The sequence below is a fragment of the Mirounga leonina genome, unplaced genomic scaffold (genome assembly GCF_011800145.1).
Source record: "Mirounga leonina isolate KUSES-001 unplaced genomic scaffold, KU_Mleo_1.0 Mir_114, whole genome shotgun sequence".
In the NCBI taxonomy this organism is placed as follows: Eukaryota; Metazoa; Chordata; class Mammalia; order Carnivora; family Phocidae; genus Mirounga; species Mirounga leonina.
This window is the reverse complement of record NW_023270265.1, coordinates 37,021,834-37,035,194: the sequence shown is the minus strand read 5'-3', so window position 1 is coordinate 37,035,194 and position 13,361 is coordinate 37,021,834. Positions and strand designations below refer to the sequence as shown.

Sequence of the window (13,361 nt, the reverse complement as noted above, 5' to 3'; positions counted from 1 at the left end):
GTCTGGTCTTAAGTTCCAGCTCCGGAGGACGGTCCTCTCGCAAGAAGGCGGGTACGGCTTCCCCCAAGGCGGAAAATCCAAATCACAGAAACGAGTGACCAGCCTTGATCTGCACGTACTAAGTTGCTTTTATTAATCCAGAACGGCATGCTACAGATATTGTACAGCATGAACATTTATTCATTACAAAAATGGCTTCCAAACCATTAAAAATGAAATTGGAATAAGAGCATAAAACGGAACAGTAACATCACAACTGTTAGGAAACATTCAAAGTATTCACAAAAAATGTTATAGTTAGCATTTTAATAAACCAGAGAAAAATTGGAGACAGTTTTACAATCGCTTCATGTCAACTACAATGGCACTGAATGAACAGGTTTCAGCTTTATACAGCATTTTGCAACATCAACATGCCTAGGTTTTTTTTTTTTTATTTGTAAAGTGTGCCACCTCCTTGTATGTCATACGTGTACATAAAAGCGGCAGCTGGTTTTTCCTTTAAGAGCAATCTAATATACAGAATTTTTGGCCCCTAAGGGTTTATACCTCTTCATTTAAAATGCTTTCTGGACAATCTGCTACCAAACACATCTTGTTATAGGTGACAATAAAACTACATACAAATCTACCTATGTAACATCACAGCAAAACATGATGAACAAAAATTACAGCATCAAAAAGAGGGAGAAAGCTAAAGTCACTGAGAATTTTGGCACATAAAGTTTTGCACACAGGCCGTGTCCTAAGGGTACAGAGCTGCCGACTCTGAGTTCGGAGGAGAAACAGGGTGGTTCCCGCTGCTGCTTACACGGCGTCGCTAAAATTCCCTCGCTAATTTTCAAGTCTTGGTTTACATAATGGCTTTTAAAGCAACTTTTGTTAATGCTACTGATCCTTTAATGCAACTAGTAATGTCCGTTTGGCAGCATCTGGGTTTCATACAGCCAAAAAAAAAAAAAGTCAAAAAGAGAAACAAAAAAATATATATACACATTTTATATATAAACTTAAAAACCTTGTACAAATGAGTTGTTATATATAAGATGCTTATGCTAAGGGAAAAAAACTTTATACAGTTTCAAGAAAAAGGAAAACATATCTTAAAAGGGACAACGTACAGGTTCGACGAGCAATCTCTAAAGCAATAAATACTACTGGTCCAACAGCGTTGTGATTCCATTAATTGTTGAGTAGAACCCCCCCCCCAAAAGAACAACACCATGGAACAAGGTATATTAACACATTTAACCCTTTGTTTCTGTACATTTAAACAATAACAAGTAACATCACAATTAAAGTTGTCTCACACAGAGAAAAAAAAAAAGGACTATGGCACGGCATTCGTTGTGCCCTTATGGTTTAAAAACCAGATGTAAAATGATTGGTTCGCAAGCTCGTATTTAATACAAATAATACAGAACCAACTCCTTCTGGAAGGCTACTTCAAAATTGCTTCTTTTTTTTTTCCTTTTTGTTTTTTAATCAGTCTTTTAAAACTAAGCTATCCGAACTACATAACAGTTATGTATATATATATATTTTTTAAACGCTACAAAGACTTTAAACAGCTGTTGATAAAAATTTTGGTAGAATCATGAGGTTCTTCTCTCATCTACATATTTAAAAGGAGAAATTGAAATAAGAATGGGTCAAATATTGACCAATGAACTCCATAAACATCAACTAATGTAGCCACGTGGCACAAAATTAAAAGAGTACAAAACAAAACCTTTCCGTGGGGGTGGGGGTGGGGCGGGGGTGGGGGTGGGTACAAAGAAAAGCGAAAAAAACGCAACGCTGCGCAAACCAACGGGCGGGGGGCGGGGGGGCTGCTAACGAAGCTAAAGCTATTCTAAAGACTTGGTCACGAGGGACAGCGGCTGGGGCTGGGTCCCGGCCAGAGAGCCGCGGGAATGTAAGGAAGAGGTTGACGGCTGTGCAAGGGAGGACGAGGACAGGACGGGCGGCTGCACCGCGGCGGGAGGCAGGTCCAGGGCCCCGTTGGGACACAGGGCGGGGGCCTTGCCGGGGGCGGCCTCGGCAAGCAGGAGGGCGGGCGGCGGAGGCATCATGGACAGGTGGGCCAGGGGGTCGGGCTTCAGGGTCAGCGACAGAGGCTGGGTCTGCTCAGTCTGTGACTTGGCGTCTTGGGGGGGGGAGCCTAGCAGGTTGGGGGAGGGAGGAGGCGAGTCTAGTAAGCTTCCATCTGAAGAGGGTGGACTGAGGCAGCTGCCTTCACCTTGTATGTAGCGAACGCACTTTTTTTTTCTCCTAGAAACAGGGGGAGAGAGTCATCTGTGAATAAAGGGCAGAGATGCCGAGGGAGAGAGTGACCTACTGCTCAGGGGCGCGCTCAAGTGCCCTCTGTCCCCAGAGCCCGCACGGCCCGTGGCCAGGGGGCCGCGCTCACCTGGCGCCCCCCCGCCCCCCCCTTAAGCCTGCCGGGCCGAAGAGCTGCGTGGGAGTCGAGGCCCGGCCCCCTACCTACCTGCCCCCCCCCCCGCCCCCGCTACACGCCCGTGACCCCAGCCCGGCCCCGGTACCAGGGAGCGGACTGCGGGAGGCAGCGCCTGTTTGCTGCAAAGTGGCTGCGTCCACGCGGAGATCAACTGCGAAGTGTGTTATTTCTTTGGGCTTAGACGCTCCCTGGCTTGCCCATCACGTCTCCCCTGCATTCCCGCCGCTAGCAGCCTACTCCCCGTGGCCTGTGTGTGTGTGTGTGTGTGTGTGTGTGTAAGAGAAAGGGAGCTCCTTCCCCAGGCGCCGCCTGCCCGTGTGAAACCCTCAACATGCTGACTGTTGAGCCCACCCACAGAGCCGAAGGCAGCGCTAGCAAGGGGCTTAGAGGTCTTCACACCCACACCGCCACCACCACGGCCACCACCACGGCCACCACCACCGCCACCACCACCACCATTAACGCCGCCGCCGCCAGGCTGCCGGCGCCCAGAGAGCTTTCGGGCTTTGTCTGTTAAGAACCACACCAAATCAAGAGAGGTCAGAATCAGGTGAGAAGGGGGGGGGGGGCAAGGGGGGAAACAAAACTAAAACAAAAGAAATTAAAAACAAAACAAAAACAAAAAATAAAACGAAAACAAAAACAAAAAAAACCACCAAAAACAGGTAGAAGAGGATAAACAAAGGGGGGGGAGGGGGAAGAATAAGAAAAACAGAAAATGATCCAAAGGAACAAGAATAACTGGTTGTATGGCCTGCAGGTTGTGGATTAAATTATGATTCAAACTTGATTTTTGTTTTTTTTTTTTTTTTTAAAGATTTGGGGTCTTCCCCTCCCCCACCCCAGAGTGAGAAGGCTGGAAGGAGAGACAGCGAGGATGGGATGGAGGGGCACCCTGTCTTGGTCACTCTGCCGAGGCCGTGAATAGAGGGCGCAGCGTGTCACAAGGAAGTGACGACAAAGAAGAAGTGCTGGGGGGGGGGGGCGGGGATCACAGCACGGAACTGGTGGGGTTGGGTTATGGTGATTAGTGTTTAAGCCGGAAGGACTAAGTTTGCCCTGCACCCAAACCAGAATCTCCCCTCTACATTTCCTGTTTACCTAAGAAATAGGAATGAGAATTTCAGAGACTCTCTTGCTCATCATCAAAGGTTGGGGAAATCGATTCAAGAAATTGAGCATGTGACCTCAAAGCTTCTCCTACTATTAATCCCAGTCCAATGGGAAGGATATTTAGTAGGAAAGGTGATCCTGGGAATCAACCCGACTCATGCAGTAAAAATCACGCAAACACAGGGAGTGTGCTGACCTAAGGAGCCCTTGAATACAGGTAAAACCATGGCTGATAGGACTGTCTAAAAACAAGTGTGTAAGTGCCGGCCGGCTTCCCATCCCTGGAAAGCAATTTAAGATGCTGCCTGGGGTCAGATGTCACCGGCCTTTGAAAGGAAGGAGGTGTAATGAGTTCCTCCTTGGGTCTGTGCCCCAGAGGTGTCTGCTCATGCCCCTCCGTGCGTGGAGTGTGGACTCAGCAAGATGGCAGGAGGGCGGGTAGGAGGAAACATGCTTGGCCTTCCCTGCCTCCCAGAGGCTGAGACCCACCGGGTGGAGGCCTCAGGGTCTACCCGACTACCCTCTGGGTGGAAAGGAACTCTAGGGGTGCAAGGACAGCCCCCCTCACCTTCAATTTGGAAAGGTTCCTTTTCTCCTCTGGGATAGATTGAAACAGACTGTGGGTTCTGCTCCCATCCCAGAAACCAAGATACATAATTAAGCCTCTCAGAGTTTTAAACCACCTTAGCCTGCAGATCAAAACATGCTTAAAAAACTAAGATGTCCATGCATTTTAAAAAATGGGAGAAGGGAGGGGTGGGGATGGGGGCGGGGCATAAGCAAAAGTGAGAGAGCGACAAGGACAAAGGAGAGAGGGAGGAGGGGAGTGAAAAGGAGAAACAGGAAAACAGGGGAGTGACGTCAAGCAGCATTCCATGCTATATTAGGGCAGAGTAAAAAGATGGGAAAGCAACTTGGTGGGCTCAAAACAGAATCTTGTTAAAATGTCCTCAAATGTCAAATAAAATTAGAAACCCTGTGTAGTGAGCAAGGAGTCCTGATTGGCTAGGAGCACGTCTGCTGCTCCCCTCACCCGCCCGCCCTCCTGATGACACGGAGGTTTCCACTGCGAGGGGATGAGTGGAAGCCTTCTCAACACTGGACATGAAGACTATGAAGGACAGCGAGGCATTCCTTCTAACAGGTGGCTGAGCAAAAGGCAGTTGGAACACATACTTCTGACGGGCTGGAAAATGCCTCATTTTGTAACTGCTTTTCTTTCTTTCTTTTTCTTTTTTTTTTTTAAGGCACATTTTGTCCTATTGATTTAGCATCAAGCCAGATCCTGGCAAAGAGGAAAAGTTGAGGAAAAAAGGGGCAAAACCCATCTGCTTACCCTCCCCCACCCAGGCTCCATCTCCAACCAAGGGGCGGCCCCTGAAAATTCCACTTTTAGCTTCTCATGGGTTTATTCTGAAAGGAAAACTAAGGGTTCTTCCTGATCCTGTTTTGGAATTACACCCTTCAGTGAGCTAAAATGCATCTGCTGATGCTTTCAGGGTCTGAGAAACACCCCCCGAAGAAGCAAAGTGGCCACCAGGAACATTCTAATGGTGTCAAGGTGGGAAGGACGCTGAGGAGTGATGAGGGACACCAGCCCGCCATGCTGACAGCTGGCCCCTCCGAGCTGTGCTTTTGAAAATCGTGTTTATGAAGCAGCTACAAAGATTTTGGTTTTTGCTTTTGTTTTTTGTAAAAATGTCATGAAACTTCTGGCCTCTGAGGCAGATCCCATACCCTGGCTTTAAACAAGGTGTAGGCTGTGTCTGAGAAGGGGATGTCCGTCCCGGTCAACGTTAGGAATGGTAACTTTCAGGAAAAAAAAAAAATGTCAAGTCTAACTTGAAGCAAATGCTTCCAAAACAAAAAAAAAAGAGGGGTGTGTTCATAAACCACCACTCACCCCCCCCCCCAAATAAAATAGAAACAAATCCGGCAACACACCATATTGCGAGGTGGCCACAATGGTCTCAGCCATACATTTCTAGAGATCGTGAGAAACCCGCTCAGGAGTGAGCCCTGCGATTAGCGAAATCCTTCCCCATGGTATTCTGCAGCTAATCATCTTCCTCCTCAGCATGGAGGAGATTCTGCCACAAACTCACTGCCTAGACCTGTCCTCCCTGGGTAGGCCTACTTAAATCCCTAACATTCTTCATCTACCTCCTCATGAAACTCTTTTCTGTGGCACAGAGAAGACCCTGGGATTGTGCCGAAAGGATATTTGTCACCTCCGTGAACACGGCCATCTCACAGAATGAACGACTGACTGGAGGATCTCTCTCCAGGCCTGGAACCCTCACTCAATGGGCAGAGAGGGTTGTCTGTGGAGTTCTCCCTCAATAAAGATGCTCAGGCCCTCTCTCCCCTCAACGTCTGGCCAACTTGAGGCACTTGGCCAATCCCTCATAAGGCACCAGGGGGAGGGTAAGAGACACAGGAGACTCGTGGGCATGCACGTGATGGGATGGACATCTGATCTAATGTCTAAACACGGAACACACGGCAAAGGCATGAAGGAGAGGGACACGTGACAGGGAGGCACTACAACAGGGAGGTGTGTTTGGGGGTGTTGAGATACCTACCATCATAATATTCCAAATTCAAAGACTGCTTGTATCAGAACAAAGAAACAACAAATTTAACCAAAGGTGGTCATTAAAGGAAAGGAAATGAGACAGGAACGAGTCGGTATCCCTCCACCAAGAAGGAAGTACCTACGGCTTCCCTGAAATTACAGGTTGGATGGAAACCTGCAGGTGGAACGCGGGTGTTCAATTTGGACTCTTCTAGTTCATTTTGGAAGCAATGCTCTCTCGCTCGCTCGCTCTCTCTCTAAACATATGCAATATATATGTGTAATTCCGCAGGCTAGCAACACTGCAGTACAGGACTGCATGACTCATTGCTTGTAGCCCTTCAGCTGGTGCATGCCGTTCAATGCCACGCTTCTTTTCAGCACTGTAAAACAATGTCAGCTAACCGGGCTCCTCTGTCCAGAGACATGTGGTTTATCAACATAAAAGAAAAACAAAACAGAACAGAACCAAAAAACGCCTGCCCCAGAGCCCTTCTCCAAGTGTCTTGACTCTCAAGTACGTGGGAATGGCCCTTGCTGCCAAGCTTTTAGCTCATTCAAACCTTTGGAAACGGTGGTTCTGTCTAGACTCAGCATATATGCCACAGACCGGGCCCGTTCCAGGATGCTGGCTTGCAAAGCGAAAGGGTAAGTGCCCGTCCTGGTCTGTTAAGGGTGTGGTCTCAGTCCTACCACCGGGGATCTGGATAGGTTACTCGTAAGAGCAAGGGGGAAAGAGAGAAAGAGAAAGTGGGGAGAGGATACGGCATAAAATTAGCAAGGAAATTTTGAAGAGTGAGGATCATTAGTCATTGATGCCGGTAGGGAAGTAGATGGGAAGGAGGTCAAAATACATCGACACACTGAGGTAGCAGAAGGACAGAGTGCTTTGATTTTCCCAAAGGCCTCACAGTGGTCATATACCTGCACGGTTTGCACCATAAAGTCTGTCGGTCAAGCCCGAACAGTGCCCGACACTTCTTTGGAGTATTTGCATCTGTTAGCATAAGGTAAACACAAAAAATACAACACAATGGTGGATCATGCTCAGTTGGATGTGAAATCTCAGCTACTGCTGACTTGTCTTCTCTATGACCTTGGCTCTATATGATTGTCTTCCCTCACCAAGGACATGAAAGGAAAAGACTTCTATGAGGCAAAAGAAAAAAATAAATAAATAAAACACGCACCAAAAAAACAAAACAAAACAAAAAAAACAACAACCAGAAACCAAAAAACAACAAGGAAAAATAAATTAAAAAATAGAAGAGAGAAGGAGGGGAAAAGGTGACGTTGTTGTTTGCTTCTACCTAGGCCAGGATTACGATGGATGTCACTGAGCCCCATCCTGGGTGGTCATGAGGAAGGGGGTTGGCAGGCAACGTTCCCTGGGGGGGGGGCGCGCTGGGGTTGGCTGTCGCTGACCCGAGGAGGCACAAAGGATGCTGTTTTACAGTGGCATTTTGGCTAGCAGCAGCGGGGAGAACAAGCACATCCCTCACAGAGCAGTGTCCCGCGCCCTCATGTCTCCTAAGATCCACACACAGAGCTACAAAGCAACAGGCCAGAGAAGGGGGGGAAAAGGATCGAATAGACCAGCTGCAGACCAGCACAGCGAATCTGGGAAATCTATACACACCTGCAAGGGCCGCACCAGTTATTCTGTTGATCAAGGCCAAAGCGCGCTCGGCATTTCTTAGGAGCGCTCAGGTCTGAATGAGTTCAAGAGAGAAGCGAGCAGAGGAGGAGGACGTGGGAGAGAGAGAGGGAGAGAGAGAGGGGGGAAGGGGGGGGAGAGAAAGATACAAATAAGAAAAAAATAAAAGTAAAAAAGGGAATAAATCAATGACCTGGTTACTAATTACAAAATATTGACTTTCGATTTTTAACTTTAATTAAAAAAAAAAAGGTAAAAATCACATTCTTATTCGACTGGTGAAATTAGCTGTTGCAAACAAAGCTGCAGTATCCCTTCTTTAAGGACTGTCTCTCCGATTCGTTTTGAGCGGATAAAGGGAAGTCAGATACTGAAAAAACTAAATTTTAAATAGTAGTTTTCTTCTTTTGGTTCTGCTTTTCTTTTTTTTTTTTTCTAGCTCTCTCAATTTGTTTTTCTTAAAGAAGAAAATAAAGCGAAGGAGGGAATTAAGTTTGTAACATGCTTTTTTCTTCTCAGAGTACAACAGTTTAAAAAAGGAAAAAAAAAACTACAAATAAAAACAGAACAAAATGAAACAAAACAGAAAGAAATAAAGAAAGAAAAGGGGGTTGTGGTACTGGGATATTGCAGCTTTTGAAATGTTTTTCTTTTCTTTTTTTTTTTAACCGATTTTCATGACTACTAACAGAAGAACAGATGAAGGTGAACAGGCGGTGTGAATGAGCTGGTCAGGGTTAGTCAGAAGCTCATAGCAGCTTTTAAGCAGGTACAGTCAGTAAAATGCTAGTGGATTTGCAAATTAGGAGCAGGAAAGCAAAAGGAAGAAAAAAACTAAAATAAAAAAAAAGCGAAGGAGAAAATAATCATACTGCGGATACATGCTTGCGTGAGAAAACTTAGTGGGAGCAACGGAAAATGCCATTAGATTAAGGAGGTTTATTACTGAATTCCTTCCATTTTGGTTGGTTTTTGCTTCTTTTTTTTTTTAACCAGTCTCTTTTAAAGAAATACTGCATATTCAATTTGCACAGTTAGTTCAACACTAAGTCACTGTCATCACTGCTTAAACAACTGTTATGGGAAAAATAAATAAATAAACAAAGCGAAAGTTAAATTAAATTAAAAAAAATAATAAAACAACAAAAGCAACTGAAAAAAAAAAAATCTACCGAAACATACGAAACCGTGTAGATGGTCATTTAAAGGATGTTCAAATGTCATACGTGTTTAATGTTAATAAAACTATAATGGCAAGAAAAATTAAAAAAACAGTTTATCGACTATTTTAATGACTCAAAATGACATTAGCACCTGTAATCGGAGGAAGTGAAAGGCAAGGATTTAGGAAACATTCGCTGTGTTCTGAAAAAAAAGAACAAATTATACAAAGCCTTCAAAATTTTTGTTGTCGTTTGTAAAAGCCTGGCCTTCTCCAAGGGGACCTTCTGATATTGCCTATGCAGTATTTCTAATTTCTCCTAGAGAATGACAAACCTCCTTAATTTAAATTGGGTGCAATTTACCACTGTAAAGGCATGCATCAGAACATTCAGGAACAGCCCAGTTAATATCAAACACTCACACACACCCCGCCTACTCCCCCCGGCCCCTTCCTCATCCCTACAGACATAGACAAAATAAGCAGACTGCATAAATCCCGCATAGGCATGCCTACCACCCTCCCGTTACAGGCTCTGCAGTTATTTAAAAACACATTCCACTAGAATTACAATGTGCTTTTCATGCAACAATGAATGTTACTAGCTTCAAAAGGGCAGTCATGAAGCAATTAATTAAAATGCATACACAAAAAGGCTGGCTAAGATGGGTTCCCCCACAATGTCCTGGCCTTGAATTTCTCCTGCCTCCCCCAGACAGAAATCTAAGGTAAAAGAGTGGTCCTCACAGTACCACTCCCTCCTCCTTCCTCTTTAGTCTAACTTACCATTGGTCTCTCCGGGCTGCTTGTCCCTTTTCCTCTTCTTCTTCTTCCCCTAGATGAACAGATGAAACACAAGGAATTATTGCAGGAAACAGATGGGAGGAGGGCGTCTGGGCTCACCTCGAAAGGAGAAGGCAGGAGGAGGGGAGCACTCCGCTGTCTCCGTCCACACCCATGGCTCCCACAGTGTTTTTGACCCCCCCCTTTAATCCAAATGCCCTTCAGCTGTGCTTCAGCTAGAGGGGCACACACTCAGCAAGGGGAAGAGAAGGGGTCAGCAGGGGTGAAGGAAAGACCTCTTTTCCCACACACCTCTGTCCATCCTCAAACCTGACCCAGGGCATCTGATTCCATTAAGGGGAGAAGAGAACTGATGAAGGAAGGCTTAGGGAGGTGTGGAGAGACAGGGTTGGGAGTGGCCCAAGAGCCCACAGCCAAGTGTCAAATGACTGTGGACATGGCCATGTGGACTAAGAAAGCCACCCCCACCTTGCTCCATGCAAATCTCTTCCTTACTAAGGCCAAAAGGCCCTCCTACTCAATCAAAAACCAAAAGCTTTAACTGGGGCTTTACCAGTAACAACAGCTAACATTTACTGAGCACATACTATGCGCCAGGCATGATTCTAGGTGCACTATGCATATTGACTCATTTTTCCCTCACACAACCCTATACAACAGGGACTATCACCTTTCCAATTCTACAGAGGAGGAAACTCAGGCACAGAGGGATTATGTGACTTCCCTGAGATCACACAGCTAGCAAATGCTGGGGCCAGATGGGAACTCAGGAGGTCTTGGCTCCACAGCCCTTACCTCCTAGGCTGTGCGACCTGCGTATTTAATCCCTTGCCCTCCGAGGAAGGTTTTTAATTGATTACAGGGGATGGATCGCATGGGGTCAATCACATTCTCCAACCTGGTATCTTTACTGTCTGCTTGTGGCTGGGATGTGGCATGGGAACAGAGACGAGCTCTGTAGAGCTGACTGCATCCCCACGGATCTGAAACTAGTTCTCTCTCAGCTTGTCAGCGCTGGTCCTATCCATCGGGGTCAGATGCTGGGTACGTATGAAATGATACAAACAAAAGGACTGGCCTACATGTCTATCTGTTTCCGAACATCTAAATATTGCCTCTGCCTAAAGTTCTCATGGTATGTTGACATCAACTCCGGAAGGGAAACCAACAGTGACAGGGGGTCAACTTGACAACCCATAAGGCCCTGTAAGGAGAACTTCAAGGTGGAGAAGACATCGTTTTAGCTCCATCCAAGGGCTGCAAGCCAACTGTCTCAGAGAAAGCCCCTCTTTTCTCTAAGATCTTAGAGCCCATACCATTTGGGAAATTTGTCTTGGCCTTCAGTTTGAAACACTGTGATACATATTATATTCCTTGATAAACAATTTAAAGATTTTTTATTTATTTATTTGAGAGAGTGTGCCCCATGCACCTATGAGTGGGAGAAGGGGCAGAAGGAGAGAGAATCGCCCAGCAGACTCCCCGCTGAGCACAGAGCCCAATGTGGGCCTCGATCTCACGACTCTGAGATCATGCCCTGAGTGGAAACCAGGAATCGGACACTTATCCGACTGAGCCACCCAGGTGGGCCTTGGTAAACAAGGTAAAAATAAAAAAATAAAAGGAGCTCATGGGGCCTTCTTGTGAGCCTTGGCAGCCCATCTTCATGTTTGTGCCTCTCCTAGGGGAGCAACAATGTGCTGCCTGGCCATCTTAGAAAAGGCAGGAGGGGCTAGTTTCAGTTTATTTAGGAGCCTGAGTGAACACTCAGCTGGGCACAGAAAACCGTGGTGACTCTGGGCAGTGTTGGCATCCACACACCCAACGGATTCTCAGTCACCTCTGGTTTAATACAGTGCTCACCCGTTTCCCATCTCCCTCCCATATGTTCTGAAAGGCAGTTGAAAGTTCCACTCCCCATGGGAAGCTGTCAATTTAGGATATATAACTGAGATGTTCATGACTGAGGAAAGGCTTGTTTAAACTAAAGGCTTCTAGAGAACAGGGACTATGTTTTAATCAGAAGAGAACAAGAAGAAGCTTAATAAACATTACCTAGTGAAGAGGGACATATGTCTCAAGGGGGGACAGCCACCCCGTTATCTTCTTAGATGTAACAGAAGAAAAAGCCTAAATACGGAGGTGGGGGGTAGGGAATTCAAGATGAGCAATGGCTTAGGATTTGTGTCCTTTATCTAACCTGGAAGAGCTGGAGAGGCAACAATGTTCTAATACAATGCCGGGGGTCAGACGGCACTATGGGACCAAACTGTTTTCTCCTGGGCCCCCAGAAGGTGCCAAGTCCGACAACCCAAATGTGATTGTTGTATTCAATTCTATTTTGCTAAGGCTTCCATTACCACTTGACTGGAAAAGCAGGAACATGAAAAAGGCATGAAGTCAGCTCAGAAAACTTTTTCCAGAAGACCTTTTGGACTCTACAACGACCAAAGTAATGTACAGAAACTCCTATGTCGAGTCAGCTAAGAAAAATCCCCAAACCCGACAAGTTCCACCACAATCAAACCCATAAGACCTTGAACTCTGACCCTTGCTCCACAGACCACATCCTGGGGCACAAAAGGGAGGGAAGGAGGGAGGGAGGGGCGCGTGCGTGTGTTCACACTCATGTGTAAGGAGCCATGGTGACGGGAGTCAGAAAGTACCCTGTATAAGAGATAAAGTTCCTCTAGCCCTAAATCTCGATCTACCTCTAAACTTTCTCTCAAGTCTTGTCAGAGGTTCCCCTATTATACTGGGCTTCTTCTGAATGTGAAGCTGAGCCAAAGTCACTTTAAGCACCTCGTGGACCTTCTAAAACCTAGAAAGCACTTCACAAAAAGCCTGGGGCAATGCCTGTCTAACTGACTCCCAGGCAAGTCAATGGCAGCATTCTTTTGAAGTTATCACAAAGTTGGCCTCGTATCTCTGTGGAGATCTCCCCCTGCACAACTCCAGAGGGCACCATACACACAGACATAGGGTAAATGGCACTCCCTAGAGTTGTGCAGTACACATCCTGCAAAGATGTACATGAAGGCCCTACCATGACCCCGCATGTCTGTTGGGGATATGAGATCTATAGCGGAGCAGAATTCCTCTCTGTGGTACCATTCTAGATCACTCAAAGACTTAGGTCTACAGCAGGTAAAAGGTGGAGGTAAACTCTAAGAGCTTCTGACCCGACACCAGGAGAAGAGTGTCCTGAAATGAGATGGCTGTGCATGCGGAGGCCCCAGAGCTGGCCTGCTGCTGGAAATCTCCACCTCGAGGTCGGGACGGGCGGGGGTGGTTAGCAGCAAGCCTGTGGGAGAGCATTCACTTTCTCATCCTCTTCCTTTCCATTGCAGAAGAAAGGCTTCCCCACGGCATACATGCTGAGGATGAGTGGAAAGGTCCCAAGCAGCTAAGACCCGGTGCGTGACCATCCGTGAGTGACGAGGGCCCTGACCAGAGCGAACATTCCGGTGACAGGTACCAGCACTAATTCCTGTTTCAACTCCCAGGAGGAACAGAGCCTCGTGCCGCCAGCCAAGGCCACTGGGACCCAGAGGGAGGCGGCTGGGGGCAGAGATGAAGATGCGGG

General features: G+C 46.6%; 1 protein-coding gene across 30 annotated transcripts in view; it reads right to left on the bottom strand.

Annotated features, from left to right (window-relative positions):
- Window positions 1–1,757: 1,757 nt before the first annotated feature.
- TCF7L2 (transcription factor 7 like 2) overlaps window positions 1,758–13,361 on the bottom strand; it is a 195,101-nt gene continuing 183,497 nt past the window's right edge. For 8 of the 30 annotated variants that reach the window (XM_035029104.1, XM_035029137.1, XM_035029121.1 and 5 more), the window contains 4 exons: window positions 9,758–9,806; window positions 9,124–9,174; window positions 7,792–7,864; window positions 1,759–2,274 (listed from right to left, as the gene is read on the bottom strand). In XM_035029104.1, the coding sequence (XP_034884995.1) occupies window positions 1,851–2,274; window positions 7,792–7,864; window positions 9,124–9,174; window positions 9,758–9,806 (597 nt within the window). In that variant the 3' untranslated portion in view covers window positions 1,759–1,850. Of the gene's footprint in view, window positions 2,275–7,011; window positions 7,150–7,791; window positions 7,865–9,123; window positions 9,175–9,757; window positions 9,807–13,361 lie in introns of those variants that run through there. The other 22 variants (XM_035029288.1, XM_035029289.1, XM_035029290.1 and 19 more) reach the window with 11 other exon arrangements.